Source organism: Miniopterus schreibersii (genome assembly GCF_964146895.1).
Source record: "Miniopterus schreibersii genome assembly, chromosome: 10".
In the NCBI taxonomy this organism is placed as follows: Eukaryota; Metazoa; Chordata; class Mammalia; order Chiroptera; family Miniopteridae; genus Miniopterus; species Miniopterus schreibersii.
In genome coordinates, this window is record NC_138110.1 from 61,021,732 (window position 1) to 61,047,948 (window position 26,217).

Sequence of the window (26,217 nt, forward strand, 5' to 3'; positions counted from 1 at the left end):
GCTTCCAGCCAGCCTGCCAGCCAACACCCTCTCCCACCTCTTTGCAAGAGGCAGTTTTACACCATTTGGTTAATTCAGAGAAAGGGCTCTGGACCAGAGGCATCTGGGTGTAATCCTTAGGCAAGAGGCTTTACCTTTTTGAACCTCTGCTTCATAATCATAATACATTCTATCAGGTGTATAATAGACACTCAAGAAATAGCATCTAGTGCTATTGTTTTGGGACTATTATCTCAGGCCTCTAAGAAGTGGGTCTTGCGTTCTGAGGTCAGGGGCTGGGCTTGGAGGGGTGATGCTGCATGTTTGGGTGAGTTGGTCAGCCTCTAGGAAACTGTACTGTGCTGCCTTCATGCCATCGCCCACCTCTCACGCCATCACCCCAGTCCCACTCACCAGCCTCAGATAATCGTCACCTCCCATCTGGGCCAAACTGTGAAATTGTTGGCCTCAGGCCCCTCCCCTTATTCACCCTCTTTCCTTTTCCCTGCCCCCATTTCTCTTGAAGTTCCCTGAGCCCCCAAGTGTTTTCCCCCTACTCCCATCGGCTCCCAGGAGAGTATCAGAGGCGCTCATTTATACTAGAATATGTGCAAGAATTGGTGTAAGAATTTTTTCTGTCTTCCTCACCTCATCCTAACCCCACTACCCACAGTTCTGTGTTCAAAGAGATATCACCACCTTTAGTTAAAAAGATGGGCTCTTTGATGAAGGGATTTCTGGCATCAGCAGGCAGCGGACCTCAGCTTTCCCGTCAACCTGGACACTGAAAGGGAAGGGGCTCCTCCTTACCCCTGGTAGGTCCCTGCAGTTCAGTCTTGAGAGGTCCCGTTCACAAGGCCCTCTGCTTTGGGCTGAGTCTGGTTATAGGCCCCTTATATAGCAGCTGGAGCCTGAGTCCAAACCCAGAGATGGAAACACCGTATAATTATGAAAGACCGGAATCCAGATTTGCTCTGCAAATCAGGCATTGAACCCCAAAACCACAAAGGTTTGTGGTTTGTGGCTAATTCCAGGAGCTGTGTTTAGCCCCGGATGGTGTCACATGAGCTGGGGTTTATCAGCCCCTGGTCTAGGTATATTCCTGGAGAACCGAGGTAGGCCCCCAGATGGGGGACCTGGAAACACCCCCAAATGCATCTTTCTGATTTCCAGCTCTAAGGCAGGCACTGCTCACTCCAGATGGCCTGGGCAGAGAGGATGTGCCCAGACTGGACTCAGCATGAGGCTGACCCAGGTTCAAAGCTGCTCAACCCCCAGTTCACTGCATGATTTTGAGCCAGTCACTTCCCTTCTCTGTCCCTCTTGTTATTTCCATCTGTTAAATGGGTATGATACCTGCCTCATAGGACTGATTTGAAAATTCAGGGAGGTGGATTTGGATCTGACTCTTCTAATTTGGGGCTGGTGTGAAGAAAACAAGCAGCTGGGCTTTAAAATATATATATTTTTTTATTGATTTCAGAGAGGGGAAGGGAGAGGGAGAGAGAGAGAGAGAAACATCAATGATGAGTCATTGATCAGCTGCCTCCTGCATGCCCCCCGCTGGGGATAGAGCCCGAAACCCAGGCATGTGCCCTGACCAGAAATCAAATCTCGATCTCTTGGTTCATGGGTCTACGCTCAACCACTGAGCCATGCCAGATGGGTGAAGCTGGGCTTTTTTTTTTTACCTGCAGCTTTCTCCCTGTAATTCATTATGAAAAGTTCACACATACAGCAAAGTTGCTGCGATGGCACTGCTCTGGGCAAACCAAGCAAAGCAGACCTGGGTCCCACTCCTAGCCCAGCATAGGCACAGATGCTAGTGCCGTGAATGAATGAATGAATGAATGAATGAATGAATGAATGAATGAGCAAATGTTCTTACTTCCACTGGACGAGGAGCTCTACGAGTCCTCCTTGTTTCACATCCCCCAGCCTAGGTCCTGCCTCTGTTTAATTGATGCCACCTCCTCCGGTCCCACTGGGTCCACCTGAGAACTCCTCTGGAGTGAGGAGACATCTCTCTCTCCCTACAAGGCCTGCTCAAGTCAGGGTGACTGCAAGGAGACCCTGCCTCCTCCTTCCCTGGAGGGACTGGGGGCTCTGAAGGCAGGCACAGTTGACATCAAGTTTGCCGATGTCACCACTGGCTCTTGGGCCTGCCCCTCTCTGGAACTCAGTTTTCCCACCTGCCGTGGGCACACTAATGGAACAGGCTCTGGAGCTGGGTGCTGGGTTTGAATTCTGATGCTAGTTCTCTCCAAGCCTCTGTTTCCTTGGTTTCAAGGTAATGGCTGGAACATCTTGGCCTCGAAAGATTGCTGTGAGGAGTGAGTGATTTCAGCATGCCAAGTGCTGAGAGCAGGGCCTGGCACACAGTAGGTGCTCAGTAGATGGCATTTTCATCCTTGTCATCCTGGGTTCCCGCTGGCTCCTTGGGGCAGCAAGTCTGAGAAAGCCTTGAGGGGTGTGAGGAGGCTCCTCAGCCCAGGGCCTGGACCACCTTATACCCCACCATCTGTGGGGCTGGAAGGGCTCCAAGGACAGGGACCCAAGAGTCATGCACACCTGTTTCCACCTCCCACCTGTCCTATGTGACCTGGATGGTCACTTCTCCTCCAGGACCTCAGTCTGGCCATCTGAGAAGTGGACATCATTGCACATTCCCAGTAAGGTTTTGAGGATTACATAGGAACCTTCAAGAATGTGCTTGGAGCCTCATGGAAGCTCAGTAAACAGCAGCTCCCTTTCATCTCCCCATCACCTCACACTTAGAGTGATATAAGTGCTTATTAAGCAAGTGTATCACCTTTTTAAACAGAAATAAATGCAAAGAGGGCCATGTGCCTCCTGCACCCCCTTCCCAAAGGGACCAATACACATTGTAAACTGTAGAGGGCAGTGCACACACAAAGGCGGATATCGTCAGTCACATGAGGCTCTGTGCCCATCCTCAGTCCTGAGGCAGCCAGGCCCAATGACCACAAGGCAGGCCTGTCCCCTGGGGCTCCAAGAGGATTAGTGTAACTGACACCTCAGGGAGGTCACCTCCGCTTAGTGTTCAAAAGGCACCTTTGTCTATAGCTGGAGGGACCAGGCCCTGGGAGGTGACTCACCCAAAGGTGACTCAACCACTCAAGGGGCCAAGTGGAGGGCTCATGCAGGGGCCACAGGGACCAGGAAACAGAATCAGTCCACTCAGTCCTTGTTTCCCTCATGAACTGTCAGCCTCCGGGGCTGTAAGCTCAACACAGGGCTCCCTGCACATCTTGTTTCATCGCCCCACCCTAAGTGTGGCGGTTCAAAGCCTGGGCTTTGGACTCAGGGGCCTGGGTTTAAATCCTGACCTCATCATTTCCTGTGTGTCTTTAAGCAAATCACCTAACTTCTATGTGCCTCAGTTTCCTCAACTATAGAATGAAGGTTTAGTTCCTAGAAAGGAGGGTTGATTCAAGGAGTCAATGACATGATGTATCTAGAGCACTTAGAACAGTGTCTGACACAAAGATAGAGGCATCTAGAAAAATGGAGAGAGGAGAGGGGAGAGAACTGGGAGGGGAACACAGGCTGCCCAGCCAGCGAGGTAAGGTTGGAACACAAAGCTACAATGACAATGTCCCAAGTCCGCTCGCCTCCCAGGAGCCTCTGTCTGGAGAGGGGGAGGGCACCAGAGGCAGAAGCCAAGGTGACTCCTGTGTGACTGGGAACAGACTAGCCAAGAGATGCTGACACGCAGGAGCAGTTTATTGAAAGTCCGGGACTGGCCACTGAGGCCGCAGAGCTCTCCCCGAAGCAGAGTCCTGTGGCTAGCCCTAAAGTCCCCACCCAGGCTGGGGCATAGCTGCAGGGCCAGAGCACCTGGGTGGGCCCGGGTGAATAAGGGACACTTTATTGTCACTGACACAGGCTAGAGACTGGAAGGGAATTGAGGCTGAGTAGGCAGGTGGACAGACCTCTGGAAGTCAACAGGGAGGGGCAGCAGCCATTTCTCAGCCTCAGGATGCCACAGTCAGCACAACGGCATTCTGCAAGGAGCAATGGTTCTTAGTTAGACTCTCTGAGTCCTTGTGCCCAAAGCTCTTGCCATGCCCCCCACCTCTGCATCCATCTCTGTGCCCCTCTTATGCCCTGTGGTTAGCACTGTACCTGGAACACAGCAGGCACTCATTAATGAATGAATGAACAAATAAATGAATGATGAATAAATGACATCCAGTGTGGGAGGGGTCACTGACTTGCTGACTTTAGGACTTAAGAGACCCAAGTTCAAGTGTCATTTATTATGCTAATTTACTGTGTTGACCTTGGGCCAGAAACTTGACCTCCTTCAGCCTTGGTCCTCATCTGAGAAATGGGTTCAGAGCTCTCTGATCTGTCTACCTCCCAGCACTGTTCCAAAACTCAAAGTTGTGCTGGATCGAAAAGGATTGTGAGGCTATGTCCATATTCAACAAGAAGTGTTAAGATCTATTAGCCATGCCTGCCATAAGCACAGGAGAAGGGGGGACAGCACATGCATCTGTCACCCCTGGACCAGGAGAACTGAGATTCTGTGAGTGAATCTGAGATTGCGCCCTATAGATCAGACATGGGTCTGAGTTCATCAGGAAAGAACTATGATTGATTGGCAATATCTGCCATGGGTTAGGGAGGAAGGAGTGGTCATCTATTTGCCATTCCCAAGTTCAGTCATTTGCAATGCCCTGAGCGATTTAGAAAATAGTGCAGGGGCAGACGAGATGATGAGGCAGAGCACCCCCTGATGAATGTCAAGCAGGGCTATCCGGAAGCACGCCTAAGGCCCATCTAGACCACACCTGCTTGGGAAACTCACCTCTATGATCTCCAGGACCGCATTGGCAAAACTGACATTAAGAACCTTAGGCAGGGGAATTCCAACGTCCAGCTCCACTGTGAAGAGGAAATGGTTGAAAGCAAATATATGAGGGGGGCCAGGGTGGGAACTGCTGACCCTATTCCACCTTTCCTTGAGCCACCCACTTCTCCTCTTCGGGACTTAGTTTCCCTAATTGGCAGACTCCTATTCATCCTACTAAACTCAAACAAAAATGCCCCTTTTCTGTATTGTCATCAGTGGCTCCCCTCAGCTGAGCCTCCTAGAAGGTTCTGTCAGTCCCTTACACACTCTGGGCCATATATTCTAATCACTTGTTTGTATGACCGCTTCCCTCTGGACTGTGAGCTTGAGGAGAAGACCCAGGTCAGATAGCTCTTGGGGCGCAGAGTTTGCCATGATGTAGATGCTAGTGAGTGTTGTTTAGAAGGAAACATTGGTGCCTCAATTTCTGCATCTTAGAAATGGGGATCCACCCCTCTCCAGCCTCACTGTCTATCAGAAGAAAAGAGGCAAAAGATTTGACAGTCTTAAGTTCAGACACTCCAAGCTTTCAAAAAGAACAGCGAAGGCCACCCATACCGTTGAGCTTCGGCACATACGCCACCCGGAACACATCACTGAGCCATTCTTCTAAGTGGGACTCCTGCAGCAGAGCATAGGGAGGATGGGAGGTGTGGCTTTGCAGGCAGCAGAGCACTCCTTCCAGGCCTCCCCCACGCCTGAGGACACAGCTCCTGGTGGGCACAGGGCTCACTGGGGTGGGATATCCACCGGTGACCCCAGAGGGGACTCTGTGATTTAGGACAGCTTCACCCTGGGCCCCATGAGGCTAAAAGAGCTGCCTTCCTAGAGGAAGGGTCTGTGGGGCCTGTGCCTGAGAAAGAGGGAGAAAATGTACCAGCTCCAGTAGAACTCTGTGTGGTCTGATCTTAGATTCCTACCAACTTAAGAACCCTTAGAATGTCCTAGAACCTGAGACGATCATGAGATTCCAGAACCGCAGAACTCTGTGAGAAGCAGGAAACTAAGGGCTCTGTGGAGCTCTGAAATACTAGAACTTTCTGAGTTCGGGAGCCTTATCACTTGTGTAATAAGTTCCAGAAGTTCCAGAATTTTGGACCTTTGTGAGATTCTAGAAGTTTACAACTTTTTAAGCTTCCCAGATGTTGATAGATCATGAGATTCAGATTCACTGTCCTAAGATGATGACCGTTTTACATGCGCGCGCGCGCGCACACACACACACACACACACACCTGCCCTGATGTTTGCCCACTCTGGCTTGTTGGGGCTCAGACTGAGGCCAGGTCAGTCACATGGCCCATGACTCATCCCACCTCCTTTCCAACCCCACTTGAAGAAGCTCACCACTGCCAAGCTGCTCACCCTCCCAGGAACTTACATCAAAGGGGTGGGCAAAGGAAGAAGCCAGCTTGACACTGAGCCTGGTGGAGAGAAGAGAGATGTTGGGGGCCCCAGCCTCCACCCCACCACCACTGAGCAGTGCTCTGCCCCATCCCACCCCAGGCTGCCCCACCTCTACTTGTCCAGGATCAGGAAACAGGGTTACAGGCCCAACTCTGTCTCCACCCAGCCTTGACTCAGAGACTCAGTTCTCCTACCTGTAAAATGGACCTGGAGGGATCTAGCCTCCTTCTGAGATACCATGACCACCACCTCCGACTCCGTGGTCCTGGAGCCCCAGTCTGACTCCCAGTTGTTTGACTCTGGTGCAAGTGGGTGAGCCTCTCTAAAGAGTGGCCCTCCACAGACTGAGCACTGGCCATAGGGTGTTCTGTATCCAGCAGGCACGCACTAAAAGCAGCAGCCCACTAGTGGATTGCAGGTGACCCAAATGCAGGCCCAGAGCCAGAGCCTGGACACAGAGTCTATCTGCTGAGGGGCTGAGACATGAACTGCCACCAGGAAGGGGAGATGAACTCAGGCAGCAGGTGAGGTTAGAAATGGGGCAGCAGTGGAGCCTTGCAGGGGGGCAACTGTATGTAACCTGAGGGCATGAGGTAAGCACTGGGTGCCTATGGCTCAGGAGGGGCAGATCTTGGAGACCAGTGGGAAAGCCCCCAAATCCAGGAGAGGGACAGCTAGGACCAGCCTGCAGGCCACAGTGAGAGCACTGAGCCTGGAGAGTGGAGGCTCAGACTGTAGACCTGCCTCTAGGGACAGCTCACTGTGCCAGCCCAGGCTTTGGAAATGGCAAAGTGACATTCCTGTGTGAAGAAGGGTTGCCATCAACATCATCATCTTGGTTCTTACGATTATCGTGAGGCCCAGATCCCACAGGGGTGGAGAGATTAGAGAAATAACTAGTTCACCCGAATAGTGAAGCTTTTTACACATTCAAGCACAGTTATCTCTGGGGCTGAGAAGCCAGGGCTTTGGACTCCATATCCTGGTTTGTCTCCAGAGCCAGGTTCTGAGCGGATGCTGTGGGAGAAGCCTGCTCTGGATCCTGCTTCTCTGAGCCCCGGGCGCTTCATCTGCACAGCAGGCGAACACCATCCCCTCCCCCAGCAGGTCCTGGAGGCAAGGAAGATGCTGGGGAAACACCTGCAACTTCGTTGGTGCCTGATAAATGGAAGGAGGATCCTGTAGGTCCCTAATTCTTGTTCCTAAAGACAAAGCCCAGGACCCCATGTTACCTTTCCAGGGCTAGAGAGAGGTGCAACTTGGTAGCCGAAGGAGCCAGCTGGACACTTAAAGTCATAACCTGCAGGAGAAAAGAGGCAGAGGTTACTCCGAACTAGGCAGAAGGAGTTTGAGGACAGGCCTGCCTTGACCAGCACATGAATCTCCACCATCCATTCCTTCCACTAACCTTACTGAGAACCTACTGTGTGTTAGGGTCCACGCTGGGCTATAAGGAGGTAACGTGAAGGTTCTGGTGTTTAAGAAGTAGAGTATTCAAACTGAGGGGCACCCTGGCGGGGTGGCTCAGTCGTTTGGAGTGTTGTCCTGTACACCAAAACTTTGCAGGTTTAATTCCCAGTCAGGGCACATACCTAGGTTGTGGGTTCGGCCACTTGACAGGCCTTGGGCCTGGTCAGATGTGAATGAGGCAGGAGTCTAAGTGGGCCTCGGGTATCAGCTCAGAGGATGACAGTAAAGGAGAGGGACTTCCGCACTGTGCCATCCTGAAATCGAGGGGAAGGCAACCCCCCAGCGGCCTGGAAAATGCAGCCCCGCTCAGAGCCCCGGTGCCGGGCTCCCATCCTTTAGCCACTCACCCCATTCAGCTCGAAGAGGGATTCAGGCGTCCCCACAGGGAGGTAGGACAGCACATGGATGTTAGCTGCAATGGAGACTGTGGCTTTCTTGCTCTGGAGTGTGACCATGGGTACTTCCTTCACCCGCAGCGAGAGCACAAGCTGCTGGCCTGAGGACAGCTTCCCCAGGGCCTGGAGAGAGGCAGAGGCAGAGCAAGGGCCATGAGGCAGCTTAGATGCCCCACTGATAGAGTCAACCGGTGAGTCAACAAACACTCACTGAGCACCTAAGCGCACCAGGCACCGTGCTGGGTGCTGAGGTTCCAGACTGAACCAGACAGGCCTGGTCTCAGCCCCCATGAGGCTGACAGTCAGGCGGGGCGACACCACCAACCCATGGAACAACTGAATCAGACTCTTGTCTCACTCAGATTCAAAATCGCCCTGAGGCCCACCGGCCCTCCGTGACCCCTCCTCTGCCCTCTTCATCTCACCTCCAGCCCTGGTCTCATTCTCTCCTCTCCAGACTCACCAGCCTCTTCACTGTTCCTCTAACCTGCCAGGCAGGTGCCCACCTCAAGGCCTTTGCACTTGCCATTCGTGCTGCCTGGAAATGTCTTCCCCAGACACCTGCATGGTTCCCTCCCCCTCCTCCTGCTCAAATGTCACCTCAATGAGGCTTTGCGGAGCACCCTGTTGAGAAGCACTATCCCTGCGCTCCTGGTCTGTTTCTACTATTCCACTCTCTTCCACCTTCTGACACTGTGTCTCTTCTACTTGTTTATTTGTTCAATGCCTGTCACCCCCATCAGAATGGCAGCTCCTGGAGCACAGAGACTTTGGTTTACTTTTCACCTTTGCCCCTTCTGGATGACCAGCACCTGGCACAGGGCCTGGTACATAGTAGGTGCTCAGTGAATATTACTTGACTGACTGAATCACACAAGCAGGAAATTCTGAGTCTCATAATCACGACATCATGGAATTATGGAAGTGCTGGAAACCACAGAAGCTTGGAGTCACTTGAATGCTGGAATCTGGGGACCAGTTCCTCAAACTCAGACTCCCAGAGCTGCAGGATCAGACAGACAGGAAACCACCAATTTCACCCTCATGTGTCTTCAGATTCTAAAGCCATGGCACCAGGCTTGGAGCTGGGGCTCTGACACTGCAAGGCCAGCAACTGGAGAACACAGTTCCAGCCTCCAGAGCCAGGGCCAGGCTCCCCAAGCTGGAAGAACAGGGCCCAGCTTGCTGCATCCATGGTCCCTGCTCTTGCTACCTCCAAGTCCCTCTCTGCCATTTAGGACTCCTGCCCTCAGGAAATGCTTCTGAATGGCTAGCTCCAATCTCACCCTTTGCCTGAGACTCCTAGGCCCTTTAGCTAAGGACTCCAAGAAGCAGAGGCCCCAACCATGCCCACTAAGGCTGATTTGAATCACCACCTTCAAGGATTCAGAGTTTCTCTGTGTCCCCAAACTCAGCTTCCCTCTCCCTCCTCTCCGGGAGAAACCTAGATCTTGTGGACCTCTTTCCAACCTCTATCAGAATCTGCTATTATGTAAGGACCTTGTAGTAGTCATTTCAACTTCTGTATGAATTCAGATTCTCACAGATGGAAAGTATCTGGTCCAGCTCCAGTTGAACTAACAGGAAAGCTGAGGCCAGGCCCTGCAGTCTTGGACTGATGTCCTCCCTGAATCTTCTTTCACTTCCCTCCCCAAGGCCAGTGCCCTGAGTCTTCTCTCTTGGAACAGAAGAGACCAAGACTAAGATGAACTAAGGTGGTTGGAGGGAGGGGACTCATTAACCTGGAAAGAATCTTCTGTCTTCTCCTTGACAAAAAAAGAACAATCATAGGAGAAATGCCCAATTGACTTCTGGGGCAGTTAGGCTATCAGGAGAAGATACAATGTTAGTCACTCACGCTTTAGTGTGAATTTGGATTCCACATTCAATTGCAGCTATCTGGAGAACTGTATTGAGAAATATTCTAGAGTCCATTCAGGCTCATCAGGAAAGAGCTACAGGGGTCAAAGCTCATAAGAAGGGTCACTCACCTCAGGGACCAAAGCTTCTAGGTCTGTAGTTGTCAACAGAACATTGCTGGGAACCTGGCCCAAAGACCAAATTAGAGGGCATGGTGAACACAGAGAGAGGACAGGGATCCTCCAGCACACACAAAGTAGTTTTGCCCACATGCCACCCCACCCCACCAATCACATACACATCTCTACAAACACCCATGCTCCTTCTATTGGCCAACGATCACTGAGTGCTCACTACATGCCAAGAACATTTCACATGCTTTGCATGCCTTTGTTCATGTCACACTTACAACAGCTCAAAGAGGTGGGTGCTCTGATTACTCTCATTTTACAGATGGGGAACTTGAGGCTCCTATCCAGACTCATAAGCTGGTAAGGGGTGGCACCAGGATGTGACCTGGGCTGGCTAATTCCAGAACCTTCAAACCACTCTGCCAGAGCTCACAATCTGAAGGTCCAAGGATCTGACCCCATACTTTTTTTTTTTTAATCCAAACTGTATTTTCAAAAACTATGCATTTGTTTCTAGTATTTATAAATCAGGAAATTTCATATAAATTTGCCAGTCTCTGGATGAAAAATTTAAAAATCTGATCATACTAGGCGTGTACACTCTCCCCTTGGGGAAGCTGAGTGGCAGCTGTCTGAGAAATAGGGAAAGGGTCCCTAAATCACTACAGTCCTACCAGACCTGCTGTCCTCATTCTGCTCATTGAAAATGGCCCAGGCTCCCGGGGCCCTGATGTTTGAGACCTCTGAACACACATGTCCACTTCTCAGAACCTGTTCACACAGGATAAACATACAGACATATTCTGGTCAGAGGGTTCCCAGACTCTCACCCAACACAAAGCCATCACCCCATGGGGATGGACAGCACCTGAGGGCAGTACCTGTCCTCTGAGACCCCTCTCTCTTGCCTAATACACACACACACACACAAACACACGCTGCTCAGACACATGCACTCTCACACTCAGAGTCTCTGCCTGGCTATGACTGCCAACTCCCTCCAGCCAGAAGACTTCTGCCTTCCAGCTCAGGAGCCTGGTTCAGGGCTCTCTGGACCCTCCATGCAGGAATTGAATGATCACTCCCTGCTCCCTTGAGCCTGAGCTGCAGATGGAGTAGGAAGAAGGGGATGGCAGGTGGCTCAGAGCTCACTGCCTTTGGAGAGGACTGAGACCAAGAAAATGCCTCTGGTGAGGCTTCTGGGAGGCTGAACCTTCTAGACATCTGTGAGGTGTGAGGGGCCAGAATGAAAGCAGAGAGGTCTCAGAGGCTTCAGAACAAGTGTCCAAGTGACCTTTGGAATAGTCCAACCCCAGTTTTCTCTCTCCAACTCAAATCTGCTTTTGAGAAGCATTATAAATGTTAATCATTCACACTTTAGTATAAAATCAGGCTTTTGACTCTGAAAGTGATCATCTCATGCAAGGATGCAAAGTTGGCTGCATTTCACATGCCAGTTCTGACTAATTAAAAGTAACCTCCTGCCCAGCCAGGTGTGGCTCAGCGGTTGAACATCAATCTAGGATCCAGGAGATCGTGGTTCAATTCCCGGTCAGGGCACATGTCTGGGTTGAGGGCTTGATCCATGGTCAGGGGCATGCAGAAGGCAGCCGATCAATAACAACTCTCTCATCATTAATGTTTCTCTCTCTCTCTCTCTCTCTCTCTCTCTCTCTCTTCCTCTCTCTGAAATCAATCAAAAAAAAAAAAAAAAGTAACTTCCTGGGAGGGAAGATTCAGAAGTCCCACTTAGGTTTAGCCAATCAGAGGGCCACTGTCAATAAGCAATGTTTGCCACAACAACAAGAACAGGCATGCGCATGCTACAAATTTGCCTCTGTCCGGTTTAGAGAAAAGGGCTCGCCAAGGCTGATGAGTAAGATGTGACCGGGTTGTCATTAGCATTTCCAGGGCACAGCAGGGTAGGGTGCCACACTCACCAGCTCAGGGGTAATGTCTATGTCGAGGGCACCGTTGGTCTGCAGGAGCCCAAATATGGTGTTGAAGAGGTACAGAGGCACGGTCACCTGGGATGTGTGGTCCTCCTTGGGAGGCACCTTGATGGGCTTGGGGGGTTTGGGGAAGTCGATGATATCACCAGCTACGCTCTTCACAATGGGCTGCAGTGGGAGGAGACAGGGCATGGGAGGGTCTCGGGGTTGCTCACCCATGTGGCTTTGACCCAGCATCTCCTGCCCAGCCTCTACCAGTACCCTCCCCCTCCTCAACAGTGGGCAAGGCCTCAGAAGGCACTCACGTTGATCTCCAGCTCTATGTACTGGTTAGAGATGAGAGGCAGTGTGGCCAGAGTGAATTCCACAGACCCAAGAGTCCCAAAGGGTACCAGGCCTGCATGGGGAGAGGAAGAGGGAAAAGGACCCCACGAGCTAAGCCCTGAATAACAGGCCCTACTTCCATTTATTGAGTGCCTAGCACTCTACTAAGCGTTCACATGGGCACTACCGTCATCCTCATTTTACAGATAAAGATCCTGAGGCTAGACAGAGGAAGTCACCAGCCCAGGGCCACATAAGCCACAGAGCAGTAAGAGAGAATGCAGTTTTTCAGAGCTGGTGTCACTAACCACTGAGATGCCCTGCCTCTCTCGCATCACACCACAGATAGAGACATCTGCCTCAACCTCTCTATCCTTATTTCTATTTTTACACTTTTCAAAGTCCACGTGTGAACACAAAAGGCATCCACGTCTCCACAGGCTCAGAGAGATTGGTGGCTGCTGTGGCTGTGGGGTCTCAGGTTCCTTACTTGAGCTCTCTGGGCCTCAGTCATTTTGTCTGTCCAGATAACAACAACAACAATAATAATATCTGCCTCATATTTCTGACCATGCCAGGCAGGCCACAGGTGCTTAGTAAGTGGCCTGAAGCCCCCAGCAGATGGAGACCTGGATGGCTGTGAGTCCCCTACTGAACCAGCCTCAGCCCAGACCTCCCCCGTTAGGCCTCTTCAAAGTGGCGCCCTCATCAGTCTGAGGAGGAAGTGAAAGGTCCCAGAATCCTGTCCCTAACTCTTCCCTTGGTACCCCACCCACTGGGGTAATGGGAAAGGGGTAGGAGAAGCGGGTCGGGCCCCACTTACCCAGCACAGCCCCCAGGAGCTCATTCACCACGCTCAGCACACAGTCCACCACGGGGCACAGCTGCGTCCAGAGGAGACAGGTGTTACGGGAAAATAAGAGTGCACCCCAGCCTGGCACAGGGGACAGCCGCATTTTCTATAAACGTTTTGCTTCGTGGTCCCGAGGACCAAAGCAAGGCAGAATGTAGAGAAGGATGGGGGGATAAGTGCAGCGGCAGGGGAGGGGCTGGAGCTTGATGTGTTGGGAGGGTGGAGAGGGTGATGCAGAGGGCCAGTCACATGGGCCCCCTCAGGAACCTCGAAGCATGTTATGCTAGGGGGACAGGGAGACATACTTCAGGGGCCAGTCAGGGTATGTGGACAAGGCCATCCTGAGGGGACAAAGGCAGCTGTTCCCTCTGAGATCTCAGGCCCCTCCTGCTATCCAGGTGGACCCCGGGAGACTTAGCATCTGGACCCCGAAGAAGGGTGCCTCCCCCCTCCCCCCGAGAGTCAGGCCTGGGCCGGGGCATTCACTACACACACCACCGTGTATTTACTGAAAACCCCTGTGCTGTGCTTTGGCTCCCAGGATCTGGGGTCTGTGAAACTCAGGAATCTGAGTCCACCTGAGCAGGAACCTCAGAGGTGACCCAGTCCAGCCCTTTCATTCTACATCTGGGGCCAGAGAAGAATGGCAACCTGCCCAAGGTCACAGCTGTTCTCAAAGAGACAAAAGAAGGCTGTCTTTTCATTTAAACCCTGGGACCTCATCCTCCATGGCCTCTGGAGTCAGGCATGTCACAGAAGTGAGAGGACAACAAAGGGGCTATGACGGGTGGAGAAGCTACCCCTTGGCACCAGCCGTGTGACCTTCGGGAAGAATGCACCGTTCCGCCAGGGTGGCTGATTGCACAAGAAATGCCAGAAATTGGATCCTTAAGAGAAATCTCCAATCTCTAAATGCTAGTGATTAGCTCTTATTTTTAAAACCTCTGAATCAAACAAATCTTGTGTTGTTGCCAGTTGTCCCACAGACCCTAGTTAGGGGTCACGATTTAAATGCAGCCCTCTTGTTGAAATCCACCTGAGATGGGCCTGGTTGGGGTCCTTGCTGCTGGGAGCTCTCCTCTCCCCCGAGCTTCTTTCCAGTTGGCTTCTTCAAGTCCAAGGCAGTTTTGCCAACCTCAGGCTCCCACAACCTTGCGACCTCCACAGGTGGCCTTCACAAGGACTCACAGGAGGCCCAACTGCCCTGTGCTGGCTGTGGGACCCCAGCAAAGCGCTTCCTTCTATGGCCTCAATGAAAGGGGCCTTTGGCCAGACCAGCTTTTCTCAAGTGTGGTTCGTGTCCCCTGGTAGAAGCCAGGATGGCTGGGGCCGGCCATCGACAAGCGTCCTGGAGCAGTTTGATCATAATGTGTTTGTCTTACGAAGTATTAAAATACATGTATGAAGTATTAATATACATGTCTTATGAAGTATTAATATACATGTATGTAATTTTCTGAACATGTGTGCCAAGCACAGGGCTCAGCTGAAATTCACCAAGTGACCCAAGTTTAATTCAAAGCTAGTTTAAAGCAAAGTTTAAAGTCAATAGTAATTCAGGTGGCAAAGACAGAGCAGGGGACAAGAAAGGGACATGAATTTAGGAGCAGGAGAGTCACGTCATCCGAAGCTGTAAATTTAGGATTCAGATGTCTGGGGAAGGATTGTGCCAGCCACCCTCCTTCAGACTCACAGGCGGCACCTGGGCGTCTGTGGGCAGGCCAGGATGGGATTACCTGGTGGGCGTGGAAGGGAAGAACAGCCTAATCCTGCCTGGCGCCCAGAGTTGCTCGAAGCTGGGGGAGGAGGGGCACAGCCTGGGGGAGAGAGGCCCCCACACTCACCAGTCCCGGCAGCACCTTGAAGAGTGTATGTTCCACGACCCCAAGGAGCGGTGTGGGCAGCAACCTGGGCAAAGTGAGAAGCCTGAGAGTATGGTCATCGCACGGGAACAGTGCCAACCTGGGTCACAGGCAGGGTGGGCACTGGGAGCTCTGGGTATCTCCTGTCTCCATCCTTGGTGATGTTGGCTGGGACTAGGAGACTGGGTTTAAATCTTGGCTCTGCCTCATCATGAGGCCCAGGGGGGGATTTCAGTTTCCCCATTTGTACAGTGCCTCCCTTACAGAGTTATTGCTGCCGAGATTAAATGGGAGTGTATACATGTCAGGTATACAGTCTGTGCTCAATAAATATCTGTTCCTTTTGTCTCTGCCAACATTTTCAGAGAAGTGAATTTGAACCTAGAGCAGCACCTGGCTTAGAGTGAGGGTTCAATAAATATTTGTTGAGTGAGTGAGTGAATGAGAGGGTGGCCTGTGGCTGAGAAGTGCATGCGGATGGGCTCAGGTCTGTTTAAAGATTATAAGAGTACAGAGGGAGGAGTGACAACCACAACCGCAGGGCACCACCACCATCCTGGGCTCCATTCCCTCCAAAGCCTCCATAGCCCACAGAAGCAGGAGGAAGCCAATGGGATTTAAGGGCCCAAAGACCCTGTCTGGAATCCCCTTATTAAGGCCCTTCTGGAGACAAGAGCAACCCTGGTCACTCTACTCCTGAGAGCTAAAACAGAGCTGATTACCCATCATTGTTCAGGGCCACCCAACGAAGATGGGGTGGGATGTGTGATTAGGCCTGGAATATAGAAACTAATGGGGGAGATACAAAGTGTGAGGCAGAGGAAGAGGCAGGTGCCTCTGAGGGTGGGTGCAGAGCACTGGGAAAAGCCTTGGACCTGAGCAGAGACCAGGCCACCTCCATCCCTGCCTCAGTCTGGGTGTGTGACCTTGGGCCTGTCCCTTGCCCTCTTTGGGCCTCAGTTGTCTCCTGGGGATGATAATTCAACACAAGGGTAGGGAAGGCCACTGTGCCTGAACAGTTGGGAGAAGAGACAAATATGACAGCGCCAGGGCCTTCCAAATCAGCAAATACAGGCCCTCATTATACAGATGGGGACACTGAGGCTGAGGCAGAGGAGGGGCTTCCTCTGAGGGTCACACAGCAAGTCAGGAACGGAGCTGGGTCTCCGATGTGCTGACAGCAGGGACTGAGATGCTGGCAGATCAGACGGAGGGGACCACCGAAGGCCCCTGCTCTGTCTGGGAGAGGTGACAGCGGGACCTCAGGGCCCGGGAAGGGGGACACCAGGAGTGGATGGTGCGAACTGTGGGCTGACTGGAGGCGGGGCGAGGTGGGGCTCCCCAGAGGACTCACCCCGAGAGCAGGCTGACGTGGCCCAGGAGCGTGCTGCAGCGCTTGAGGATGAGGATGGGCGTGCCCCGCGAGCTCACGCCCAGCGCCACGCGCGAGGACACGTTCACTTCGGCTGCCAGCTGCAGGAGGCCCCCCAGGGGCCTGCGGGACAGGCGCTGGGGGCGTGGCTAGGCCGCCAAGCCCCACCCACCGGGGCCTCCTTAACCACGCCCACCCCTGCGCTCGGACCCTAGTGAGCAAGTTGGGTGACCCCGAGAGCAGCCCCGCCCCCTGCCCTCCTCTCACCCCCCTCCCGGAAGGCCCCTGGTCTTGCACATCCCTGAGCCTTCTTCCCACCTCTCCTGTAGGCTCCAAGCAGTGGGGTAGGGGTCTCCAGGGAGCACGAAATGGAAGTCCCCAGGGGTCAGTGGGATGGAGGTACATGCGGAGGGGCAATGGGGTGGGATCCAAGAAGGAAACAGTGGTGTGGGAGTCCCTTGGACAAGAACTAGAGTGGGAAAAATAGGGGGCACTGGGGAGAGTGTGGAGGGACAGCAGGATAGGGGCCCCCAATGGCCAGAGGGGCAGGGAGCAATAGGATAGAGGTTCCCAGGGCACACTCACCCAGAGCCATGCAGGCCCACCTTGGTGTGCAGGCTCAGCTGCACCCCAAACCCTGGCAGCAGCTTCAGCGACACCTTTGGCAGGGTGAGGTCATCGATCTGTAGCCTGGGATGGAAGTCAAGGGGAGGGCCAACAGGGTCAGTCCCTCAGTGCCTGGGACATCCCTGGCTCCTGGTCTTCGCCTTCCTCTGATTCACCACCAACCATAGGCTGGTTCCCATCTGCTTGGGGCAGACAGTATGGCCTGCAATTAAACACCGAGACCCCCCACTGCCACCACTCCCTAGCTGGGTGAGCTTGAGCAGGTCCTTTCACTTCCCAGGGTCTTAATCTCCTCAACTGTTAAATGCGATTGATAACAGTCCTACCTCGGATTCCGTGGGATAATTCATGTACAATGTTTAGCACAATGCCAGGCACCAGAAACCCTGGCTAGGTGGTATCACGTTATAAATATTAGTTATTATGTGATTTCATTCATTTAAAAATATTTTTTGAACATTTATTATGTGTGAAGCACTATTTATGATATTGGGGACAGAGCAGTGAACAAGTCAGATAAAAGTCCCACTCTTCCTGGGATTTATAATCTAGCAGAGGAGACAGGACACAAACCAGTGAAATATATGGGTGAAGGAAAGGAGGGGACAACCAAGGACTGGTTAGGGCAGGGCTCTTTGGAGCAGACATATGAAGAAGAGGAAGGAGGGAGCCACGTGGATGCCTGGGCTAGCCCAGAGAGACTGAGCAACTTGCCCGGGTCACACAGTAAATAACGAATCGACCGAGAGCTGGAACACTCAACCACAGGTTCTTGCTACCATTCCTGTCTTGCCCGAGATGCAGTAGACTTACTATTTTCTGACTCGAGTCCTGGGACTCTGTACTCAGGGCTCCCCACATCACCCCCAACATCTCTCTTCTAGTCCCTGGGGAACTAAAGACCAGCCTTACTGTAGAGCACACAGTAGGTGGGCAGTCAAGAGGCCACACTACGGGGACTTACCCAGAGAGCTCCTCGACAATACCAAAAACCCCTCCGTAGCCCAGCAGGCCGCCTCCTCCAAGCAGCCCCCCGGAACCCAGGAGGCCCTGGTTCACTGATGTGACCGACCCCAGCACATTCTGCAGAATGGGACCCCCGACCAGCGAGTTCTGGATGGCTACAGAGAGGGTGGGGAGAGATAGGTTCATTTTACAGATGGGGAAACTAGGGCCCAAAGAGGGCCAGAGACTTGCCCAAATTCACACAACAAATCGGGTTTGAGGCAAGTAGTATGGCTAGGGCTCCTGATCCTGGCCACCCTGTAGCACCAAAAAGAAGGACAGACTCAAAGGAGGGAGCACAGGGCCACCAGGGCTTGGTCAAGATGGAGAAGGCAACCTCTGCTCCTCCTGGGCTCTCTAGCCTGACTGTGAGGATTGTGAGAGGGGCAAGACAGAAGGGACCACCTTGTGGAGGTTGGGGCAGATGGGGGTGGCCTCCCTGAAGCATTTTCTATTCAGGACTGCTCTACTATCCAAGAGATTGTCACCCTGGGTGGTGACATCCTGGAGCACAAAATGCCTAGTAGATATCCTGCACCCCAGAAATGTGGGATGGCCAGCACCCTCCCCTTGGCCTCTTCAACCCCATGCATCCCTCCCCTGAGGCAGACACAGCCCTGCAAGGCCTCAGCCCATAACACCCCATCCACCTCCCAGGAGAAAGTGAACTAACCACTCCCTGGCGTCTGCAAGCAAACCTTTAACTCCCGGAATTCCCCACGCAGTTGAGAATCGCAGCCTGACATTGTTCCTGAAAGCATGAGCTCTACGCATGTCCATGGGGCCTTCACTCTGCATCTGGGCCCCTCACTAACTGTCCACCTCGGCTCACCTTTGCCAAGTTCATCCTTGTCAATCCTAGCGAGTGTGCCCACGGTCTCAAGCAGCCCCCCGCATGGAGTAGCCAGACCCCAGAGGAGAAGCAGGGACCACATGCCCAACATCGTCTGTGGCACACCTGTCAGGGGTAGAATTAGGAACTCTGAGGCAATCCTCATACCCAGGTCTTTCCCCTCCCTGTGCCCCAGCACTGCCCTGGGGCCCTCTCGCTGGCCTGGCACAGTTCAAGTCCAGCTTCACTCCCAGAAAAGCCCCCTCCATCCAGATGCAAACAGCAGCTGACACTTGCAGAGGTACAACTTTGGTGCACGCTACAGCCTCCAGGGCACTTTCTGAGCCTCTCCCTCATTGGATCTCATTTCAGAGATGGGAAAACTAAGGCTAAGAGGGGAGGGGACTTGACCAAGGTCACAGAGCTAATCAGTGACAGGGCCAGAATTTGAGCCCAAGTCCATCTGACTTAAAATGTCTCCTTTCTCTGCTCTCCTGCCTCCATCTGAATGATGTTAAAGAAAGAAATAGGATGGGAAATGGGAGGATGGCTAACTTACTAGTTTCATAGAAAAGGCTTTTTCTTTATGGAGTTCCATATCTGCCCACTCAATCACATACCTTCCTATCCCCTTGTGTTATCCCTGCTTAAACCCCACTCCCCGCTGCTCTTCCCAATACCCACTAGGTCCCTGCCTACCTCTTTGACCTCCTCGGTCTTAAACATGAGAAGCTCCTTCCCACCTCAGGGCCTTTGCACAGGCTGTTCCTTCTGTTAGGAAAACTCTTCCTCTGGTTCTTTGCATGACTGACTCCTCACCGTTCAGGTTCCAAATATGTGTCCCCTCCTTGGAAAGCCCTCCCTCCTTAACCTTGTCTAAAGAAGCCCATCTGTCACTGAACCTCACCCAGAATTTTCATTTTTAGGTGCTTATCACAATTTGCAATTAGGTATCGTGTTTGTGTCCTTGTTTTCCTTGTAAGCTCCCAGAGGGCAGGGGTTGTGTCCAGGGCCTCCATGCATGGCCGTGTGCTGGGGAGGATGTCTCTTGAGGGGGCGAGAGGGGAAGAAATCCAGCCCCACCCCACCTGCTCTGGCACTGCCAAGAGAGGGCAACTTTTCCTCATTTGCACACCTGTGTGTTTGGACACACACGGACCAGCAGCCATCTCGATGGTGTCTGTCCACTTTCTCCAAAACTAGTCCCATAGTGGCTCCCTGTAACCTCAGTGTCTCTCACAGAAGGAAAGAGTCCCACCATGGGAAACCAGTTGGCTTAGAGAAAAATAGACACCCCTCTAGCCCGGTCCATAGAATAATTCTGTCTTCAGTCCACTCGTTCCTGCCTTTGCCCCTCTCTAAGCCCCAGTTTTCCCATCTGTAAAATGGGCTCTACCTCCCATCACCCTCCAGGTACCCCGAGTGCCCTCCTATGGTGACTTCTTTCTGTGCTATTATTCAGACAAGACAGCAGGCTGGTCACGGGGGCAATGGTCGGGGACCTAGACAAGGCCAGGGCAGCCACAGGAGGCCTTACCTGCTCCTGCAGCTCCACGATGGGTGGGTAGGGGTTCCCAGCCTCCTGGTTGCTCCTCTACCCTCTCAGGCCTAGGAGAGGCCCTTATATGCCCACAAGGGCCCTGGAGACACAAAGGGGGCACGGACGCCAGGAACCCGTCAATGTGTCATGTCAGAAACAAATTGCGGTTTTCCCCACTGGCCTGGCTAAGCCTTTCTTCTGGAGGAGTGAGAAAGGGGAGTGGGGAGCTGGGGTTGGTGCCCAGGGGCTGCAGAGGCACTCTCCTCCCCCAAGAACTGGGGGGTGGACATTCAGCCCACTCTAGGGTCTTCCTCTAGAGTTCCCCAAGGGCCATCCCAGGGGCACAGAATCTACCCTGCCTCCCCACCTATCCCAACTAAGGCCCAGGGAGGGAAGGAAAGAGTTTAAGGCTGCTGGGTTTTCTGACCCTCTGCTGCTCCTACCCCAGGCCCGGCATAGAGATGGCCCTGGGGCCTGGAGAGAGGAACTCTGGACCAACTTGGGGGAGGGGCGTCAATCCCACCTTCCCCAAGGCCCAGTGTCCCCCAGGCTCCAGAGGAGGCTGTTTTGTTCCCTTCCTGAGGCTGGTGCAGATGACGGTGGAGAGAAATTCATTCTTTAGCAGGCATTTGTAGAGCTCCTACTGTCTGCTAGGTGCTAGGGATACAGCTGTAAACAAAAGAGACAAATCCCCTGCACTGGAGATGAACAGTAACACTACAACCCAATTAAAAGTTGTTCTAGTAGATGCATTTTTTAAAAAGTTTTTAAAAACCAACAAGTAAATTAATTTTAATAGTATAGATTATTTAGCCGAACAAATCCAAAATATTATTTAACATTTAATCAATATAGAATTCTTAATGAGATACTCTACTTTTTTTTTCCCCCATGCTAAGTCTGTGAAATCCACTGACAGGACAGCAAACTCGGACTTGCCCCATTTCAAGCACTGGGTCACCTCATGTGGGTACTGGCTCTTGCATTGGACAGCACAGCTCTGAAGGGAACAGATAAGCATATCACACGGTACATCAGAGGCTGGTGACAGAAATAAAGTAGGAGAGGGGTGCAGCTTTCACTATGGTGATCAGGGAAGGCCTCAGATTGGAGCAGGAGGAGAGGGAGTGGGCCAGGCGGATATCTGGGGAAAAGCCAGACTGGCAGAGGGAAGGTATAAAGGCCCTGAGGCAATGTGTCCAGGAACCCTAGGGAGGCCTGTGTGGTGGAGGGGAGTGGGGGACATGGGGCCAAGGAAGTGACAGGCCCTGCAGGTTACTATACAGACTTAAGACTCTAGCTTTTATTTGCAATTCTTCTGCAGGTACTGACTCAGGTATCCCTTCCTCCAAGAAGCCCTCCTGATCCCCAAGCTGGCTGTGATCCCACAGCCCTCTGGGATTTTCTCTCCTGGAGTCTGTGACACGTGAGGCTGTAACCATGTTTCTGGGTGTTTGTGGGTCTGCCTCCTGCCTGGTGAGATGGGGAGGAGCGATGGCAGTGGCCTGTTTCACCTTATAACCTCGGAACCCCTGACCGTGCAGTGTTCATCCCAATGACTCTAGAAACTGAGCCAGGTTACTAAACCACACAGTACTTTTTAAAAAATAAACTCTTAATTAAAATATAAAGCACATACAGAGAAAGGCCCAGATCACAAGTGTACACTCAATGAATTTTCACAAACTGATACTCCAGAAGCCCCATGGTGTCCCTCCAAGTCATTGCCCACCAAGGGTCACCACTGTCCTGGCTGCTCACACACAGAGGAGCAGTTTGCCCTTGCGGGTCACAGCAACGTAAAGCCACACATGCACCCTCCTGTGTGCGGCTTCCCTCGCACTCGATGTCTGTGAAATTCATGCATGTGTGTGAGACAAGGATTCGCTCTGCCGTTTATACGGCTCCATTCCCTGAGCGCACAGTTCCTACCCATTCTCCTGTCTAGAGGCTCCCAGGCTTTCCAGTCGTGGGCCTGACGAATAAAGCTGCTCTGAACATCCTTGTCAGGTCTTTCTGGGGACACGCTTTTATTTGTTGTTTCTCTGGGGTGACTAGCCAGGAGCGGGGTTGCTGGGTCAGAGTCATGGGTGCGCAGGTTCTGCTTCCCCAGCCCCCCAGGGTTCTCCAAAGTGACTCTGCCATCAGGACTCCACCAGCAGACTGCGAGAGTCACCGCTGCGCCATGCCCTCCTGGCACTGGGCAGCACCAGTATTTTTAAGGCAGCTTTTTGAGGGAAGAGAAGGGAAGGCCAGCACCTGGCATTTACTGAGCACTTACTGTATACAAGGCGCTGAGAGGTGCGAATTCATATAGTCACCACAATGGCCCGTGAGGTCAGCACTGGCATCATCTCCCTGTCTTACACTCAGGGAGCCAGAACTCTGCAAGGGAAGCCTCTGGTCCAAGGTCACACAGGAGTCCAGCCAGGCCACCTGACTCACATTCACCAGCCTAGCCGCTTGAAAGGGCAGAAGATGCTACCTAGTTTCTGGTCTGCCTTTTCTTCCCCAATTCCTTCCAAAGCCCACCTCAGAGGATACTATGACCCCCACCAGCTCCTCAGTCATCTGCAAGTCTCCTCAGGCACTGAAGCCAAGTCAGGGATTGGGCCTGCCCATGGGAAGGAATTCATAAAATACACATCTTTGCAACTCCGACTCAACAGGCCAAGGATAGAGGGCCTGGGAACCGCCATATGTAACAAACCTTTAGAGTAGTCTGATGTGTAGACCTTTCAAGAGCCCTAGTGAGGGTGCTGGGGAGCCAAGGAAGGGATTAGAGCAAGAGAGGGACGTGAGGAGGAGAAATACCCCTGGGCATTAGCTCCTAGAGTGAAGGCTCTGGAGCCAAAATTCCTGGGTTCAAATCCTGACTCTGTTACTCACTATAGAGTGACTTCCTAGCAGAGCTGTCATGTCCCCATCTGCAAAATATTAAAGGTGCCCACCCTGCCTACCTGGATGTGAGACAAACATCTGAAAATGGACTTTAGGGCATCAAGGGAGGGTGTCAAGGGTGCCAGAGTAACTCCAACAATGGCGAGATCCCTGGGATGCCTTCCTGGAGGTACCTGAGCTGAGAGTGGGCTGGGATGGAGAAGGGTGGGTGGTGATGGGTGTGGACACAGATGCTGGGAATGCCATGTTGTCTTTGTCTTCCCAAGTTTCAGCTTCTGGCAGGCCCCTGGGGCTTGACAGCTGTGGGCCCAGGATCAAAGACCTTGAGCCAGTCACACACCCTGTCTGGACCTTGGTTTCTTTAAAGAGGGGGATGCATTCTCTGCTGAGCCCCGTGGGATGGAGCAAGGAGGAGACGTGGGCTCTGGCAGACAGGGTTCAAGTCCCAGCTCCACAGGTGCGTGTGCCCTGGGGGTAGTTCTTTCATCTCTCCAAGCTGCCACTTCCTCATCCAAGGTTGGGAGAGTCTGAGAAGGTGACTAGTGTCCATGGGCACGGAACTTTCATCATTGCCTCCCTAGGCGGTGAGGTCACAGTGTCGGGCTCCCCTTGCCAGCCTAGCCCCCATGTCCTGCCCAGGGTAAATTTGGGTCTGATACTCAAAGAATGTTGAAATCAGATTGGAGGCGAGAGCATCCAATGCTTCTCCCGTTTTCAGATGGGAAAACAGATTCAGAGAGGAACTTCGGTTTGTCCAAGGCCATGACCTGCTCCTGGTGAGAACACAGGCCTCATAACTCCCACAGCTTTGTGCCTTTGTTTCCCCATCAGTGCACTGAGCCTGGGGAGGTTGTGGGGAGGCTTTAGGTGGCCATGAGCGTGCTGTGTGGACATCCAAGGGTGAAATGGGTGGGTGGAGGGGGTGTCTCTGACATGCCCCACGTTGGACATCAGCCACTCATGGATTACCCAGGTATCTGTAGCTGCCAGGCCTGTCTCAAGGCTGCCATTGTCCCAGGATCAGGGAAATTATAGGTATGGGATTAGGGTTAATGGTGAGGGACAAGAGGATGGCCCTGGCAAATGGCCAGAGGCGAGGGAGGGCCCTCCTTCCTCTGAGGCAGGGGCCTGGACCAGGCTGCGATAGGACTGACCTGCCAGGGCCTCGAGAGCTGCAGGAGGACTGGCTTCCTGACCAGGCCTCTGGCCACACCACACCTCCCACAGACACCTGTGTGTGCCCAGACAGGGACTTCTTCCCTCCCAGTCCTACCCAGGCTCCCCACATACAAAGGTTCACCCCCATGGAGACCTATTTTGACAAATGCACACACCAACACACAGACATCCCACCCCAATACAGGGCCACCACCCCAATAATTTCCAGCACTGGAGCATCAAGTAATCTTAGGAGGCCCTAATGGGGTTTTTTTTGTTGTTGTTTTTTACATTCTAGCAAATGACACTGATTTTCAGGGTCCATTTAGAATACATTTATTTTAAAATGTATTTTTAATTATATTATGTGTAAACATACATTTATTTACTTGTAACAGGAGTCAATTTAAAGGACAGTACCAGCGTCAATCCCAGAGAGGAAATTGGGCAGATGTATCAAATATCGGGAGCCGATCCTCACATGAATGTCATCTGTGAGATGTGGAAACACCCCCAGCACAGTCGACGTACGAGAGGACATGGGACACAGACACACACAGACATGGACAGACAGCAGAGGTCTATTCACACACAAACCTCCACAATCGGACACTTGCATCTGCACAGATGCCCCAGGTGCCCAGGCGATCAAAACTACACAGGCTGGCACATGGTCTCACACAGCTATCCCCCACTCCAGCACAGACACACCTCTTCACATTTCTCTTGGCCTCAAAAACTTACCTGTGGCTAATATTTATTGAGCACCTCCTTTGTGTCAGGTAGTGCACTAAGCACTTCTCATGATTTAATTCATTTAATCCTTATGACAACCCTGCTGAGGCTGGTATTGTCCTTATTCCCATTTTACAGGTGAGGAAACTGAGGCTTAGAGAATGAAGTGACTTGCCCAGGGCACACAGCAGTGAGGAGGTAGAGCCAGGATTGGACCGAGGCAGACTGGCTCCAGAATTCCAATCCCAGCTCTGTCCCCTGACTTGCCAGGTGGCCTTGGGCCAGTTGTTTCACTTCTCTGAGCCTTAGTCTCTACAACCTCCTCTCTCTTAATTGTTGTGAGGGTGAAAGGAGGTGACATAGGCGGAACTCCTGGGAGCACACCGGGCCCTCTACAGGCTCCCTACAAACAGCCATCCTCAAGTTACCAAGATTTGGGGGCAGCAGCTCAGGTGCGTGGGGAGAGCTTTGCCACTTGCTAAACTGTGTGACCTTGGGCAAGGAAGTTGACTTTGTTGAGCCTTAGTTTCCTCATCTGTACAGTGGGGGTGGCAATGTTGCCCTCTTCTCATGAGGTTATTGTGTGTATTAAATGAGACGGTACCAGTAAAGCCCTGGGCATAGCATTCAGCAAGTACTCAGTATATGCTCAGGCCTGCCCCAGGGCTGTGACCAGCTTCTCTCAGATCCCAAGCTGGCCTTAGGCCCCAAAACTCACCAAAGGGCAAGAAAAGCCACACATCGATTTGCTACAAATAACGAGGTCAAAACGTTAGACGTTTGTGAGGCCTTTCTCCTGTTTATTGCCAAGGCCCCAGCCCAGGCCTCCCGTTCACTTCTCGTTGAAGGAAGCAGCCAGCGGCGGTAGGGGCCAGGCCCACCCTGCTCCAATCAGGGGCTCCTCCAAGGAGTGCAGCTGGATCCTGTCCCGG

The 26,217-nt window shown here is 52.5% G+C and overlaps 1 protein-coding gene across 1 annotated transcript; it reads right to left on the bottom strand.

Moving 5' to 3' along the window:
- Window positions 1-3,977: 3,977 nt before the first annotated feature.
- BPIFB3 (BPI fold containing family B member 3) lies at window positions 3,978-19,063 on the bottom strand (the record flags this gene model as incomplete). The annotated part of the gene is made up of 15 exons (XM_081148832.1): window positions 3,978-4,007; window positions 4,817-4,893; window positions 5,420-5,483; window positions 6,243-6,285; window positions 7,501-7,568; window positions 8,086-8,256; window positions 10,125-10,178; window positions 12,065-12,244; window positions 12,382-12,473; window positions 13,224-13,284; window positions 15,098-15,161; window positions 16,470-16,610; window positions 17,073-17,177; window positions 18,079-18,235; window positions 18,952-19,063. The coding sequence occupies 15 exons, from the start codon at window positions 19,061-19,063 to the stop codon at window positions 3,978-3,980; spliced, it is 1,419 nt and encodes a 472-aa protein (XP_081004958.1).
- Window positions 19,064-26,217: the final 7,154 nt, after the last annotated feature.